The sequence below is a fragment of the Vicia villosa genome, linkage group LG4, assembly GCF_029867415.1.
Source record: "Vicia villosa cultivar HV-30 ecotype Madison, WI linkage group LG4, Vvil1.0, whole genome shotgun sequence".
Taxonomy (NCBI): Eukaryota; Viridiplantae; Streptophyta; class Magnoliopsida; order Fabales; family Fabaceae; genus Vicia; species Vicia villosa.
In genome coordinates, this window is record NC_081183.1 from 8763099 (window position 1) to 8777343 (window position 14245).

General features: G+C 36.7%; 1 protein-coding gene across 2 annotated transcripts; it reads left to right on the plus strand.

Annotated features, from left to right (window-relative positions):
• The first annotated feature begins 252 nt into the window (after positions 1-252).
• Positions 253-13136, plus strand: LOC131594448 (probable serine/threonine protein kinase IREH1). Of its 2 annotated transcripts, none has more exons than XM_058866585.1 (18): positions 253-1201; positions 5393-5457; positions 5580-5765; positions 5863-7239; positions 7647-7819; positions 8839-9085; positions 9611-9703; positions 9792-9932; positions 10026-10118; positions 10271-10475; positions 10795-10880; positions 10980-11068; positions 11297-11348; positions 11436-11492; positions 11772-11948; positions 12050-12130; positions 12624-12805; positions 12925-13136. In XM_058866585.1, the coding sequence occupies exons 1-17, from the start codon at positions 463-465 to the stop codon at positions 12702-12704; spliced, it is 3942 nt and encodes a 1313-aa protein (XP_058722568.1). In that variant the 5' UTR covers positions 253-462; the 3' UTR covers positions 12705-12805; positions 12925-13136. The 2 variants fall into 2 exon arrangements, with proteins under 2 accessions (XP_058722568.1, XP_058722569.1); XM_058866586.1 differs by having other exon boundaries at positions 254-1201; positions 12053-12130.
• Positions 13137-14245: the final 1109 nt, after the last annotated feature.

Genomic DNA, 14245 nt, shown 5'->3' on the forward strand with positions numbered 1-14245 from the left:
GATTATTCAAACAATTTGATCATAAGTCATAAAACTCTTAAATTCAAAGTCAAAGAATCGAAAATGGAATCCACAAAAAGTCCTTATATCATTTCTTTAAACCGTAAATCTGTAAAAAAAGTCACATATTTTTCTTCTACTTCTTCCTAAAGTCCACATTCAACTAACCTAAATCCACTTTTTAGTAAAAAAAAAATAAAAAAATAAAAAATTAACACCAACGCTTTTTTTACGCGCTTCCAAAATCCATTCCCAAACAAATCACTTATCTGCTCTTTAATTTTTTTTGGTAACAAATCGTTTCTCTCAGAACACTTCTTTTCTTCATTTCTCAGTTCAAAATTCAAACAAAGTTACGAAACTTAAAAAAAAAGCTGAAAAAATAATCACGATTGAACTCAATGTCCCGTTTGCTAGTAGCAGCATGCTGGTAATGTTAGAGGTTAATCGTAACAACCAAACATGGTCTTCAAGGGAAGATTCTTCTCTTCCAAAAAATCTGATACTTCTAGTCCAGATGCTTCTTCCAACAGTCCTCGATCAATCTCTTCGAACTCTCCTAGATCCGATAAGAAAAAACCTAAATCAACCGTTGCTCAAACCCTAACTTCCACCTTCACCTCCACCGCCACCGCCGGAACCGGCGGCGGAGGAGGCGGAAGTGGACTCGGCGGAGGTGCGTCTACTCGGAAGACGCAAGTTAAGGAAGGGACTAAGAAGAAGGATGCTGTAAAAGGAAAGGAGAGTGAGATTCTGTTGGAATCTCGCTCTAGGTCTGGTTCGAAGAAACTGACTCCGGCGACGGTGGCGGAGGTGAAGGAGTTACCGTCGACTTTGCCTTCGCCGTATTCGTCGAATTCTTCTGCCGCGGCTTCGGTTTCGCCGATTTTAGCGTCGTCGTTAGGGTTGAATAGGATTAAGACGAGATCGGGGCCGTTACCTCAGGAGAGTTTCTTTGGTTTTAGAGGTGATAAGGGAGGAGCTGCGGCGGCGCTTGGTGCTAGTAATCTTTCGAGGCCTGGTGTTGGGAAGAAGAAGGAGGTTGGGAGTCAGAATAGAGTAGGGTTTCGGGATGGTTTGGGGATTGGTGGTAGTGTTAATCATGGAAGCAGTTCGGGGAGTGGTGCGCAGACTATGGAACAGAGTCCGGTTGTGTTGCCGCGATCGCGGTTGCAGAATGGGGAATCGTCTTCGGAAGCAGGTATTATGAATGCAAATTTGTTTCATATTTTTTGTTGGGTTATCCTTTTTTTGTAATGGATTATGATGGTAGTATGGTGATGATTGATGATATGTTGTATGATCATGACATGGGTATGTGTTTGCCTAATTCTGAAAGAAAATCATGGAGATACATTTAGGATTGAATTGGTGTGAGGTGTAAAGATTTTTTTTATAGGCCGTCGTGTCATTTAAAATATTTGACTCTAATTAAAATGTTAACCGATAGGTATCAAAATTTAACTCATACATTTTTTAGATAAAATGGATTTCATTGTTTTCAGTTGTTTTTTTTAATCGGTCAAGTCCGTCTTGGTCTTAGTTTGGTAAGTTTTGAATATAGTTTTGGTTGGGTCGGGTGTCATTATTATCCTGTTTTGAAGATTATATATTTGTGAAGAATGGCTTATTAACTTGTTTTTTTATAGGATTTATAAGGAATAGAATGGTTATTATTCCGATTTCTAGTGAGGTGGGAACGATTTCTTTATTGGATTAAGAAATGTGTTAACTTGTGTGAATTATAAGTTTACGTGTAGAAAGAGTCACAGCTCAATATTTGAGAGGGGACAGAACAGGAGTGCATGACAACAATGGTTGTTGGAGTGTGCATGTATCAAAGAAAATGAACAATTAATATTCTCTTTGTTTTGAATCCAATTCAAATAGGTCTTAGTAGATAGAAATCCTAGATGTTCCCCAAATGATGTGCAAACTCGTGCCGGTTTTACTTTCACCTTTTTTGGCTATGAATTGTAATTTAATTTGTCTGATGAAAGTATTATGAAATTGTTGTTTATTAGTTCCATGAAATTGTGTTAAGAGTTAGAATTGGAATTTTAATTGGGAGGTCCAGTTCTAATTCTGAGGATCAAATTCAAGTTTGATTCTATCAGACCAACTGGACCATATTGATACCAATGAGCATAAGAGAGTGCTTTTGAGGGAAAACCCGTTCTTGGGAGAATAGTCTTCCTCACCGATAAAATATATTAATGGAAGTTCTCTTGTATGGTGCATGGAATTTGACTTGGATTGTAACTCAGCAATACTATCCCGTCCCTTACTGTAAGCCCCTTTTGTTGTTTTCACATGTATTAAGAAAAATAGATAATGTGTTTAATATGTTCATTTTGTATATGAATATACCCAAAATGCCCTTGTGTACGGTGCATTCACATTTCAATTTCCATCTCCCACAAAATTGGCCCATTATAATTATTAAGCATAAAATATTACCGGGCTTCTTTAAGAAGAAAAAAGTTGCGCAGCTCAAATAGAAAAAATTGTACTTTCCTTTTATTGCAAAATATATCTTTGATCACGGATCCCTAATCGCAGCCCCAAACACCCAAACAGTTAGCCGACCCTGATCTCCATTCAATTCCCAAAACCCAGTCCACCACCTCTCCCGATATGTCTTCCACATGCTCAATCGGCGAACCATAATCCTCGCTGATGAAAGCACGTGATCCTACTTTGCTCTTCTCCTGATCACCAGGATTTTGCGCCCCCACATCTCCCTCTCAACTTCTTTGATATGCAGTTCCTTCCCTGCTTTAACGGTTGCACTTGATTACTAGAATTTCAATGAAGCCTCCTTGGCAAAGGGGAAGTATGACGACAGGGATGGTAGGGATGGATTTGCCTATGGATAGGGAACAACTTTTTGCGAATGCTAACTGTTGGAATTTCCGCCTTAATTGCGGTCCGCCCCTAGTCGCCTTAATTGCGGCACTTTGGCTTGGCCTTCGTTGCCGCCCCTAACACTTTGAACGGGTGAATTTAGTCCCACATTGCTTAGAGATATGGTTTGTGTTGTGTTTATAAGTGGGGGCAATCCTCACCTTACAAGCCGGTTTGTAAGAATGAGTTAGGCCCAACCCAAATTTTGAGGCTAACATTTTTGCTGATAGGGTTCCTGGCGGTAAGTTTCCTACGAGTTCCAGTGGCTCCTAAAAGTGAGATATGATTGGCCTGGTTGAGTTGAGGCCTATCAAACACTCAGAGGTGATGTGGTTGGTAGTTCTTATCATGATGACCCATAATTCGCTTTGAACTGGTTTCTTGATAGAGTGGAGATGGATTTCTGGGGTTGAGGGTGAGGCAAAAGATGTCACATCGCCCAAAAAAATGTCCCACACCGTCAAAATATTTGACATCACCAAGTGCCAAATAAAGCTCTGTTAGCCCCGTCAGCATTCTGTAAGAGATTGACTTTAGGGACAAAAAAGGATGGTTCTGATTTAATAGTGAGGGAGGGAGTCCAAATAAGGTTTACAGGGACCAAAAACCAAAAACCCCCGTATTTGCTTAGACCTATATTTGCCCGAGTTATTAATGGTGGCTGCTAACTGCGCAAGCCCAGGAATTTCGGCTGGAGCGGCCACCCTCCGCGACGTTCTCATTGTGTGGATCACAATTTGCGATCACGGGCGCGATAGACGGTATCTCCTGGAGCGGGTCGCGGGGCGCTACCCGCGTCGAGCGGTTTGACTTTTTTTTAATAATTTTTTTATTTGTGCATTTACGATTTTACCCTTAAGTTTGAAAGGGTCAAAATAACTTACAATTATATTTGGGATTAGTTTCGTGTTCTCTCTGCTTTGTTTTCTCTCTGCTCGTCTTCTCCATCAACCCTAACGGCCGCTCATCCTCGTCTTCAAAACTCCGGCGCTCTTCATCCATCAACCCTAACGATTACATTTGATTTCTATGTTTGTTTTTGAATTGGAGGAATAGCTTGAAGCATCGTACTTTGATATTTGATTTTATAAATCTTTTATGGATGTTGTGTTAATTGTTTAGTTTTACATTAAATATATCGGTAGATTATTCATAAAAAATTATCTCTCTTTCCGCTATCCCGCTATCCCACTTTTGGGGTCGGCCGCTCCACTCCGCTATCTGGGATTAATAACTCTGATATTTGCAGAGACCTAAAGTGTATTTTAACCTATATTTTTCCTTTTGAATAATCATATTTAGAACCTACTAATTTATTGAAACATTCAAGGAACTAAATGGCCCTTTTTGTGAAGTTGTTGGCTTAATACACACTAACTGAAAACTCTACATTTAAAATAAATTGAAAACACTGAAAAAATATGTTTTTTTTTCATTAATGGGGCATGGCTGCAATAACTGGAAACCATGGAACTCAACTTTGGAACATCTGAACGCACGGGAGCATAGTTTTGACTTGAAAACTAGGCCGGGTTTGACTTGATCAAATGACCAAGCCACTAATTTGATCATCAATCAGGTTGGAAAGAAAAATCTGGTCAGGCATAAAATCATAATTTGCCGCCAGTTTTTCGGATTTAATAAAAACCTGTTAGGTTTACAAGTTTTCAAATAATTCGAAATGGCTGGTTTCCTGGCTTTTAATTGGTTCCCTCATGTTTGACTGAAAAGTAGTTTGAACTAGGCATCACACCTCATAGAAAGGGATACTCCGAGTACAAACACAACAAGGAGGCTAGAATTTTGCTTTCAAAATGATTTCTTCATAGCTGTTTCATCACCTATATTAAATAGGACGAGACTTGTACCTTTATAGGTAACAATAGTAGTTGAAGGAAATCCCACTAGCCTTCACAAATAAACAACTAAAAAAAGGTCAACTTGGTACCCTAAATCTCCGAGGGTTCAGAGAAGAAATACACTGTTAAACGTTACTTAAATATGTTTTTCTTGGAAGTTATAAAAATATTTTGTTACTGAAATGTTACTTTGAGTTTGACTAAATATGGTAATTAATCCCAATATCATTAAACCATCTTTGAATGTTTGACTTCTGGATTTACTGCTGCCTGAATCATGCTGGTCATGTCTATCATCGAGAAAGGGGAGCCAATACATCACTTTCTAGTTTTCTGCATCTATATTTTACAAGCTCATCTATTGTTTGTCTGTGGAGTTGACAGAATGTTTGTAGTGGTGAAGTGAAGTAATTGTAACTGTAAAATTCCCTCGGTTGCCTATTCAATTGTTAATGCTTGGGGTATGTTTGAGGGGTAGGTTTTGGCTTGGTGCATTATTTGTCCAGTTTTATGTACTGTCAATTTGTATCATTGTGTGAACTGTTTCCGTATTTAAGTGTCTTCCAAATCTATGCTCTATTTTAATACCAAAATGTTACTTTTTCTTATCACATTACTTTAAACAGGAGAGCAGGCATCATCACAGACTCAGACTGGAGGCTTAAGAAGTGACGATGTTTGCACGCCAGAGGTACTGCTGGGTGTGGTGTTTGTGAAATCTTTTGTTATTGCTTTGATTAAATTTATCTGCATTAGTTGCTGTATTCAACTTAATTCATTTATTATGGCAAAAAAACTGATTGTTTCTTCCAGGCCGCATATGATTTTGAGAATCCGAAAGAATCTGAATCTCCTCGTTTTCAAGCTATATTACGTGTCACAAGTGCCCCCGGAAAGAGGTTTCCTGGTGATATAAAGAGTTTTTCGCACGAGTTAAATTCTAAAGGTGTTCGGCCTTTTCCGTTTTGGAAGCCTCGAAGGTTAAATAATAACCTTGAGGTACTTTACTTTCCATTTTTCATTTTATTGTGGTGTTAATAGTTTGTGTTGTGTAGGAAACATTTCTTGAAAATTGCTCTACTTGTTTTATATGCAGGAGATCTTGGTTGTTATTAGGGCTAAATTTGATAAAGAAAAGGAAGAGGTGAACTCCGAACTGGCTATTTTTGCAGCAGACCTGGTTGGAGTTCTTGAAAAAAATGCAGATAATCATCCGGAATGGCAAGAGACAATTGAGGACTTGCTAATTTTGGCCAGGCGCTGTGCTATGACCACATCTGGCGAGTTTTGGCTTCAGTGTGAAAGCATAGTTCAGGACTTGGATGATAGGCGTCAAGAGCTTCCTCCGGGGACACTAAAGCAGCTTCATACTCGAATGCTCTTCATTCTTACACGGTGTACTAGGTTGTTGCAATTCCACAAGGAAAGTGCTTTGGCTGAGGATGAACACTTTGTCAATCTCCGTCAATCCAGAGTCTTGCATACTACTGGAAAATCTATTCCTCCTAGTTCGGTAAGGGATTCTAAAAGTACTGGTGTTGCAAAGACCTCGAAGGCTTCAACAAAGAAAGCTTATAGCCAAGAGCAGAGTACCATGGGGTGGAAAAAAGGTGTCTTGAAACCAGAGATTCAGTTGCCTCCTACTGATGATGACATTTTAAAAAACTTTGAGTCTCCTGGCAGGAATCGGATGGCTTCATGGAAAAAATTCCCATCTCCATCAGAAAAAAGCCCAAAAGAAACTGTTCAATTGAAGGACCGAAGTTATGGGACAGTTGATGTTGAACCTTCAAAGACATCAGATAAGAAATTAAATTCTGATATAGATCTCTCTGCTGCCAAGCCTTCTGAGCTTCTCCCTGTCAAAGATTCCCATGACCATGCTTCCAAGCACCAACATAAAGTTTCCTGGGGCTATTGGGGAGACCAGCAGAATAATAATGAAGATAATTCAATAATTTGTCGAATATGTGAAGAGGATGTACCGACTTTACATGTTGAAGATCATTCAAGGATTTGTGCAGTTGCTGACAGATGTGATCAGAAGGGTCTGAGTGTCAATGAGCGTCTTGTAAGAATTTCCGAAACATTAGAAAAGATGATGGAATCATCTACTCAGAAGGATTCACAACAAATGGTCGGAAGTCCTGATGTTGCAAAAGTGTCGAATTCAAGTATGACTGAAGAATCTGAAGTTCTTTCACCTAAACTTAGTGATTGGTCACGCAGAGGCTCAGAGGATATGCTAGACTGTTTCCCTGAACCTGATAATTCCGTTTTTATGGATGAGCTAAAGGGATTGCCATTAATATCATGTAGAACTCGTTTTGGTCCAAAGTCTGACCAAGGTATGACAACATCATCTGCAGGGAGCATGACTCCTAGGTCTCCTTTACTGACACCAAGGACAAGTCAGATTGACTTGCTCTTGGCGGGGAAGGGTGCTTATTCTGAACATGATGATCTGCCTCAGGCATGCTCTTATTTTAACCTCTTTTATAAAAGACTATTATTTCTAATTTCTTGTCATATACTTTCTATTACTCCTTCCTCCATTCTTTTTCAAGTGTCGTTTTGGAATTGTTTTATTCATATTTAACTGTTGTTTTGATAGTTTAAGGTTATCATTTGTCAGTTATACCCTTATCCTCAATAATTCCTACTTAAAATGAGGGTAGAATGGGAAAAAATTCCAATAATTCGCTTTATGCTTAAACGAGAATTAAAAAGGAATGGGGGGAGGTACTAATTATGTCATGGCATTATCCGTTAAATTCAGCATTTTTTATCAATTGGTCTTCTCCATGTATTCAGCATTTTGTATGATGTTGTTGATTATTGTTCCTAAACACCCTAATTATATTCTTTGGATTATTGTAGATGAATGAACTTGCTGATATAGCACGATGTGCAGCCAATGTTAGTCTGGACGATGATCGTACAGCGTCGTATTTATTATCTTGTCTTGATGATTTGAGGGTTGTCGTAGAACGAAGGAAGTTCTACGCACTTACCGTGGAAACCTTTGGAACACGCATCGAGAAGCTGATTCGGTTAGTACCTTTCTGTTAAATGATGCAAGGCATCTCTAAAGAAGGTCATCCTAGTAAATGTTGAATTTCAGCAAGTGAATTCTTTATGTAAATTCTAGTTAAAGATACATTTGATGCAGATTAATCCTGTTTTTATAACCGTAATGATACTACTCCATATTTTTATTTACTATCTGTCCAGTGTCTTCTCTGTCATTACTAGTCAGACTTTTGTCATGCTCACCTGAAATATTTTCTATAATGGTCTGTACTTGTGTGATAAGCAACAATCCCCAATCAAATGTGTCAATATTAGGAAAAATAAAAGTCTCAGGTTCGCAACTTCTAAGTGGCTGAGTAATAGTGACAGGCACAGCTAACTGAGGTAGTTATAAGCAGAGTGAGGGCAGAGTAGGGGAAAGACTTGTCATATCTTTGGAATTGTACCATTCTTGGTATGGGAAAGTCTTGTTGTATCCTCATGAAAAAACCTGTGTCTTACTCTTGTCATATCCTCTCGAAAAAACCTGGATCTTCTTTCAATTCTTCATCGAGAGCAGTTCAGTTTTTTCATTATTTTCATTCTTCCGAACCTTTTTCTATCTAATTGGTATTGGAGCTGGATGTCAGTGTCCTTTTACAAAGGGGCTGAATAGAAAAAGGCCGGGTGATGCGTTGTATTGTGTAGATCAGCTGATGTTTGTATGCTAGTTGCACTTGTTTGCCAGTCCTCTTGTACACAACCTAGTTATATATTCTTTTACTATTAAGAAAATATTAGTTATGGATTAGCGGTCTTGCACATGTTATGCATGTGGAAATTTAAATTTTGTTTACTGAATGTGCCTTTTGGTGTTGCCTGTTTCCCAAGTCAATATATAGCTCTGCCCCTGATTATATCTGAAGTAAATACATTTGGGGGAAACACTATCCCTTGGCTCCCTACTCGACCTGCCATTTCCATTATTCAGCACGAACCATACAAGGTGTCCTTAGCAATTTATTGATGAATTCTTAGTAAGTTGTAATTTATTTTGCAGTGAGAAGTATTTGCAGCTTACTGAGATGGTGGATGTTGAAAAGATAGATGTAGATAGCCCTGTAATGGATGATGATGTCATCTTGGAAGATGACGTGGTTCGCAGCTTGAGAACAAGCCCAATTCATTCTTCAAAGGATCGTACCTCTATTGATGACTTTGAGATTATAAAACCTATCAGTCGTGGGGCATTTGGAAGGGTTTTCTTGGCTAAGAAGAGGACGACTGGTGATCTTTTTGCAATAAAGGTAATTAATTATGTGTTTGACTCATTAGTTACTGTTTAAACACCACCTTCTGTTTATTGTTTTGACTGTCATTAGTTGTTTTTCCTCTTGCATAAATGTGAACACCCATTTGTGCATACCTTTCATTCCAAACAGTCTCCTTTTGCTTCATTCATGTAGCTTATAGAAACGTTTAATAATATTATGTTACTGTGTTGAATTTGTGTGTTTTTTCTTACAAGTTTATATTATATATGTCACTGAATATTGTATCTTTCATAAAATACTGCAGAGAGTGTTTGACCATGTCATTTTTCTTCATTATTTTGCCAATGTTGCTAATCTGCATTGATTTTTTTGTATTGAATTGTTTATTACTTCATTATATTTATGATTTTTAATTATACTTTTGCTTCCAATGTAATTCTAATGCAATGCCTTTTTTGGTAGTTGGGAACCTTTAACTTGTGTTGTAAATTTGTTTATGTTTCTTGTTCTATGCTTCCAATCCACAGTTTATTACCATATTTAACTGTTTTGTGACAGGTTCTTAAGAAAGCAGATATGATCCGTAAGAATGCTGTAGAAAGTATATTAGCAGAACGTGATATCTTAATTACAGTGCGCAATCCTTTTGTGGTTAGTGGACCTAACTTTTAGTTACTCTATTTTGTGTTGCTTTGAGAAATGGTACCCTTATTCTAACATTTTGTTTCTATTTTATCAGGTTCGGTTTTTCTATTCTTTTACATGTCGTGAGAACTTGTATCTTGTCATGGAATATCTGAATGGTGGAGACTTGTATTCATTACTAAGGAATTTAGGTTGTCTAGACGAAGAAGTTGCCCGTGTATATCTGGCTGAAGTGGTAATTATTGGTGTTCTCTCCTCCTGTAGGTAAATATGAAAAATGATCTTTTATTACTTTGTATTATAATTCAAACTTTTCATCCAACTGTAGGTTCTTGCATTAGAGTATTTGCATTCACTGCGTGTGGTTCATCGTGACTTGAAGCCGGACAATTTATTGATTGCACATGACGGTCATGTCAAGGTAACTTTTGATTGGTGTACTTTCACATATGTGTCCTTTTGAGTTTTGATTTTCTTGTGTTCCGTGGCTCCAATGAGCATAATTTATACTTTTTACATTATGCATGCTCAGCAAGTCAGATAAATTATTTTTTCTCTTATCTACTTTTGCAGTTGACAGATTTTGGGCTTTCAAAAGTTGGTCTCATCAACAGCACAGATGACTTATCTGGTCCGGCAGTGAGTGGGACATCCCTACTTGAGGAGGATGAGTCAGAAACATTTACATCGGAGGATCAAAGGGAACGGAGGAAGAAGCGTTCCGCTGTTGGCACACCTGATTACTTAGCTCCTGAGATACTTTTAGGAACTGGACATGGTTCGTATAGTCCCATATTTTTTTGTTTAAGGTGGTTTGTTTTCTGTTTTCTTTTGCATCTTTTAAAATGCAAATTAATTGTCTCTATTAAGGAAATTTAAGAAAAATTATTCTCCTGTTTAAGTAAACTCATAATGATGCTAAACATTATGGAAAAGTTGCTAGTGCAATGATGAAAATAAAAAAACCTTTTTGTTATTATAGTAACTTGCTGATTTAGAGCTTTTACTTGCATTGTATACTTGTAAATGTTCTCATGTATTCTTGTGTATTTTAATACAAATATACCACCAACAAAATATTTGTTCAAATTTTGCAGGGTATACTGCGGATTGGTGGTCTGTTGGGGTCATTTTATTTGAGTTGCTTGTTGGTATTCCACCCTTCAATGGAGAGCATCCTCAGGTTTATACCTTGCTTCATTGTGTGGTGAATATTTATATTTTTGTTCTGTTGATAGTTTATTTAATTCTCACTTCATGTTATGTAATTTTGTGTTTGTAGACTATATTTGATAATATTCTTAATCGTAAGATACCTTGGCCTGAAGTTCCTGAAGAAATGAGTTTTGAAGCACATGATCTTATTGACCGGTAATGGACATGCTATGTTTCATCTGTACATGTCATCTAACTTTGATTCCTTGTATTTGTTTAATTACTTTAGAGTGTTTTTGATGCTTGTTAGTGCAAATATGGCCTTTGCTTACTTATTTTGTATAGCAATCGTGGTCTCGTATTGTTATACTTGGGATGGCCTTTGACATACTAACTTGTAACTACTAACCAGCAAGTAAACTTAATTAGACATTAAATTTTCAGATTGTTGACAGAAGATCCTAATCAAAGACTAGGGGCTAGAGGGGCTTCAGAGGTGATCTAATATCTTATAATCATGTGTGTTTTCCCTTATATTTTATCATCTTTCAAATGACAGACTGATAGGCGTTTAATAATCCAGGTGAAGCAGCATGTTTTCTTCAAGGACATAAACTGGGACACGCTTGCCAGGCAAAAGGTATGCCAAGTGCCTGGTTGGATAGAATATCTCAACTGTTGTTGGTGTCTAGTAAATTATGTTTCAACTGTTTTTGCATTTGGGAGATTAAGAAATCAATTCTGCTGCAAGTAGAATTGATTTTGAGAAAAGTGAAACTTAGATTTTTAGCTTCCCAAAGGCAAAGGTTCTAAACCCACTCTGGAAATATCATTACCGAGCCCAAAAATTTATTTTACATGATAATTCATTTAAGACATGTTTATTGTTAATTGCACTGTCAATCCTTTGGTTTTGCAGGCTGCATTTGTTCCTGCTTCTGAGAGTGCTCTAGACACCAGTTACTTCACTAGTCGCTACTCATGGAATACTTCTGACGGCGGCCTTATTTACCCGCCAAGTGATTTTGAAGATTCAAGTGATGCCGATAGCTTAAGTGGCAGCAGCAGTTGCCTGAGCAATCGCCATGATGAAGTGGTACTGCATTTATTGACAATGCTAAACTTAAAATACGAACTGTAAAATATCAATTTTAAGTATTTTGGGCTGACTTCCTTTTGCAAACATATCTATACAAGCAGGGAGATGAATGTGGGGGTCTTGCTGAGTTTGATTCTAGTTCTTCCGCCAATTACTCTTTTAGTAATTTCTCCTTTAAGGTAATTTTCTCAAATTATATTCGATATTTACAATATAAAAATTAGAATAACTCCCATGAATGTTGCATGGTCTATGGTTATTTTTTTCTTATCACTTCGACATTATTTAATATGGGATGAATAGGAAGATGAATGGTTTCTCCCCTAGCCTCCTTATATTTTTGGACCCGTATATGTTAATTATTGAATTTATGATTATGTGTAAAAAATGAGAGAAAAATATTATTTATAATGACTATTGACTTGATACAAAAGAGTTATTGCTAATCCCTAAGAACGAATCAAATCATGATAATAATAAGATATACTCTAAAATACTCTAAATTAATATAAAGGATATTATAAGATATTTTATAATATTCTAACATTAATATTTAGTCCGGTGTTTTTTTTTTCTACGTTTTCTATTTGGTCGCATGCTATTAAGCTATACTTTACTGTAATTTATACATATTTTTTCTAATTGTGATTAACCTTTCTGTTTGGTTTTCAGAATCTCTCCCAGCTTGCATCAATCAATTATGATCTCACCAAGGGATGGAAAGATGATCCCTCAACAAATTCTAGTGCATAGAGATGCCTCATCTTCTGTCAAAGTCCAGAATTTGATTTTCGAACTATGATTCAAGCAATTTGGAGGCATACCAGTCGTTGTTGTTTGTATAACATGTACATGTATGATTCTGCAAAAGTGTTATTTCAGTGCCTTTTAGATTTTGTTGTTGTTGTTGTTGTTGTTGTTAAGTCATTCATTTGTTGTTACTGATCTAGTTTGTATTGCTGAATTTTTGCAGATATTTTAGAGACTCTAAAGTGGTTCCGGATGTACTCTATGCATATAACATAGGACAATAGTGGGGGGTGTTTCAATCTGTCGGATAGTTGTGTATGAGTTGAGGACTGTATAAATTGTAAAATGCATGTAGCATTAGCTCCCATTGTTCTGTTGTGTACTTCCCTTAATTTGCTATTAATGAGAATATCGGAATACATCCTATTTTGTTCAGGCCACTGTAGTATTATTTACTTATAGAAATTTGAAGGGTGGAGTTTGTGTTTCCTTCAAGCATTTTGGGGACCTGCCTTGACTAATTTAGCTATTTACAAGCTAAAGTCATTAAGTTGTTGTAGTTTCTATTGATTTAGTCGATTCAACATTTCTCGAGTTTTATTGACGATTTTTGGATCAATAATATTAATACTATGTGGATTTCAACAATTAAACTTGATACACTAATCTTCTTATCACCATTAGATAAAGTCAGATCACTTATTATATTAGTCTGTCTAGACTATATATCTTTTTTAAGTGTTCAACCTTTGGAACAGAAACTCTGTAGGAGTTGAAGTTTACTATATAATTCAAAAATACTGATATAAAATCTTGATCAGTGGATCTGAATCGAATGGCTTAGGATTCATGACAGCATGACTGCAGGAAATCATTGTCTTATATTATTACCACCACAATTTCCTTTATTGCACCAAATTCGGAACTTAGAAGTTAGAGCTATCTAACTAACGATACACTAAGGTTTAGGGTATAGTGCCAAATATAAACCAGAGTGTCGAGCTGTCTTGAAGGAAGTGACAATGGTCCAATGTGATTGTGATTGTACTTACTCAAGTTTCACAAATTTTTAAAGACAATTAATTGGATAGAACAAGACAACAATGACCAAAGAGGCAAAAGCATCCCATGTAGCAAAATGGTGGGATGCCAATATTTGTTTCTCTTTATCACTCATTTCATTATCATCCATTTTCAACCTTGTTTGAATAGCTCCTCAAAATATTAACAGTATTGAAGTACCAAAGAGTGGGTTTATATCACTCATACCAAAGAGTGGGTTTATATCACTCATATCAACAAAAAATGACTATGCAACACAATGAAGAAACAGTAGGACCACTATCTCAAAAATGCTAACTTTAAATTGCAGTGCCATCCCATTTTGGTCCCACCATAAAGTCACAAATTTGTTGGTTCGGTTTGTATTTACTTGAGAGGAATGATTTGGTTTGGTATTTGAATTTCAAAATCTACATTAAGGATAAGATAGCATGAAGACACATTACTAACAACACTATTAGCATGTTTGTTATCATTATGGA

Excerpts from the sequence above, each read along its gene's own strand:
- LOC131594448 (XM_058866585.1), top strand. The coding sequence starts at position 463 with ATGGTCTTCAAGGGAAGATTCTTCTCTTCCAAAAAATCTGATACTTCT. Across the intron at positions 7,240-7,646 it reads AACATGATGATCTGCCTCAG|ATGAATGAACTTGCTGATAT; the intron begins GCATGCTCTTAT and ends GGATTATTGTAG. Across the intron at positions 11,349-11,435 it reads GGGCTAGAGGGGCTTCAGAG|GTGAAGCAGCATGTTTTCTT; the intron begins GTGATCTAATAT and ends TTAATAATCCAG.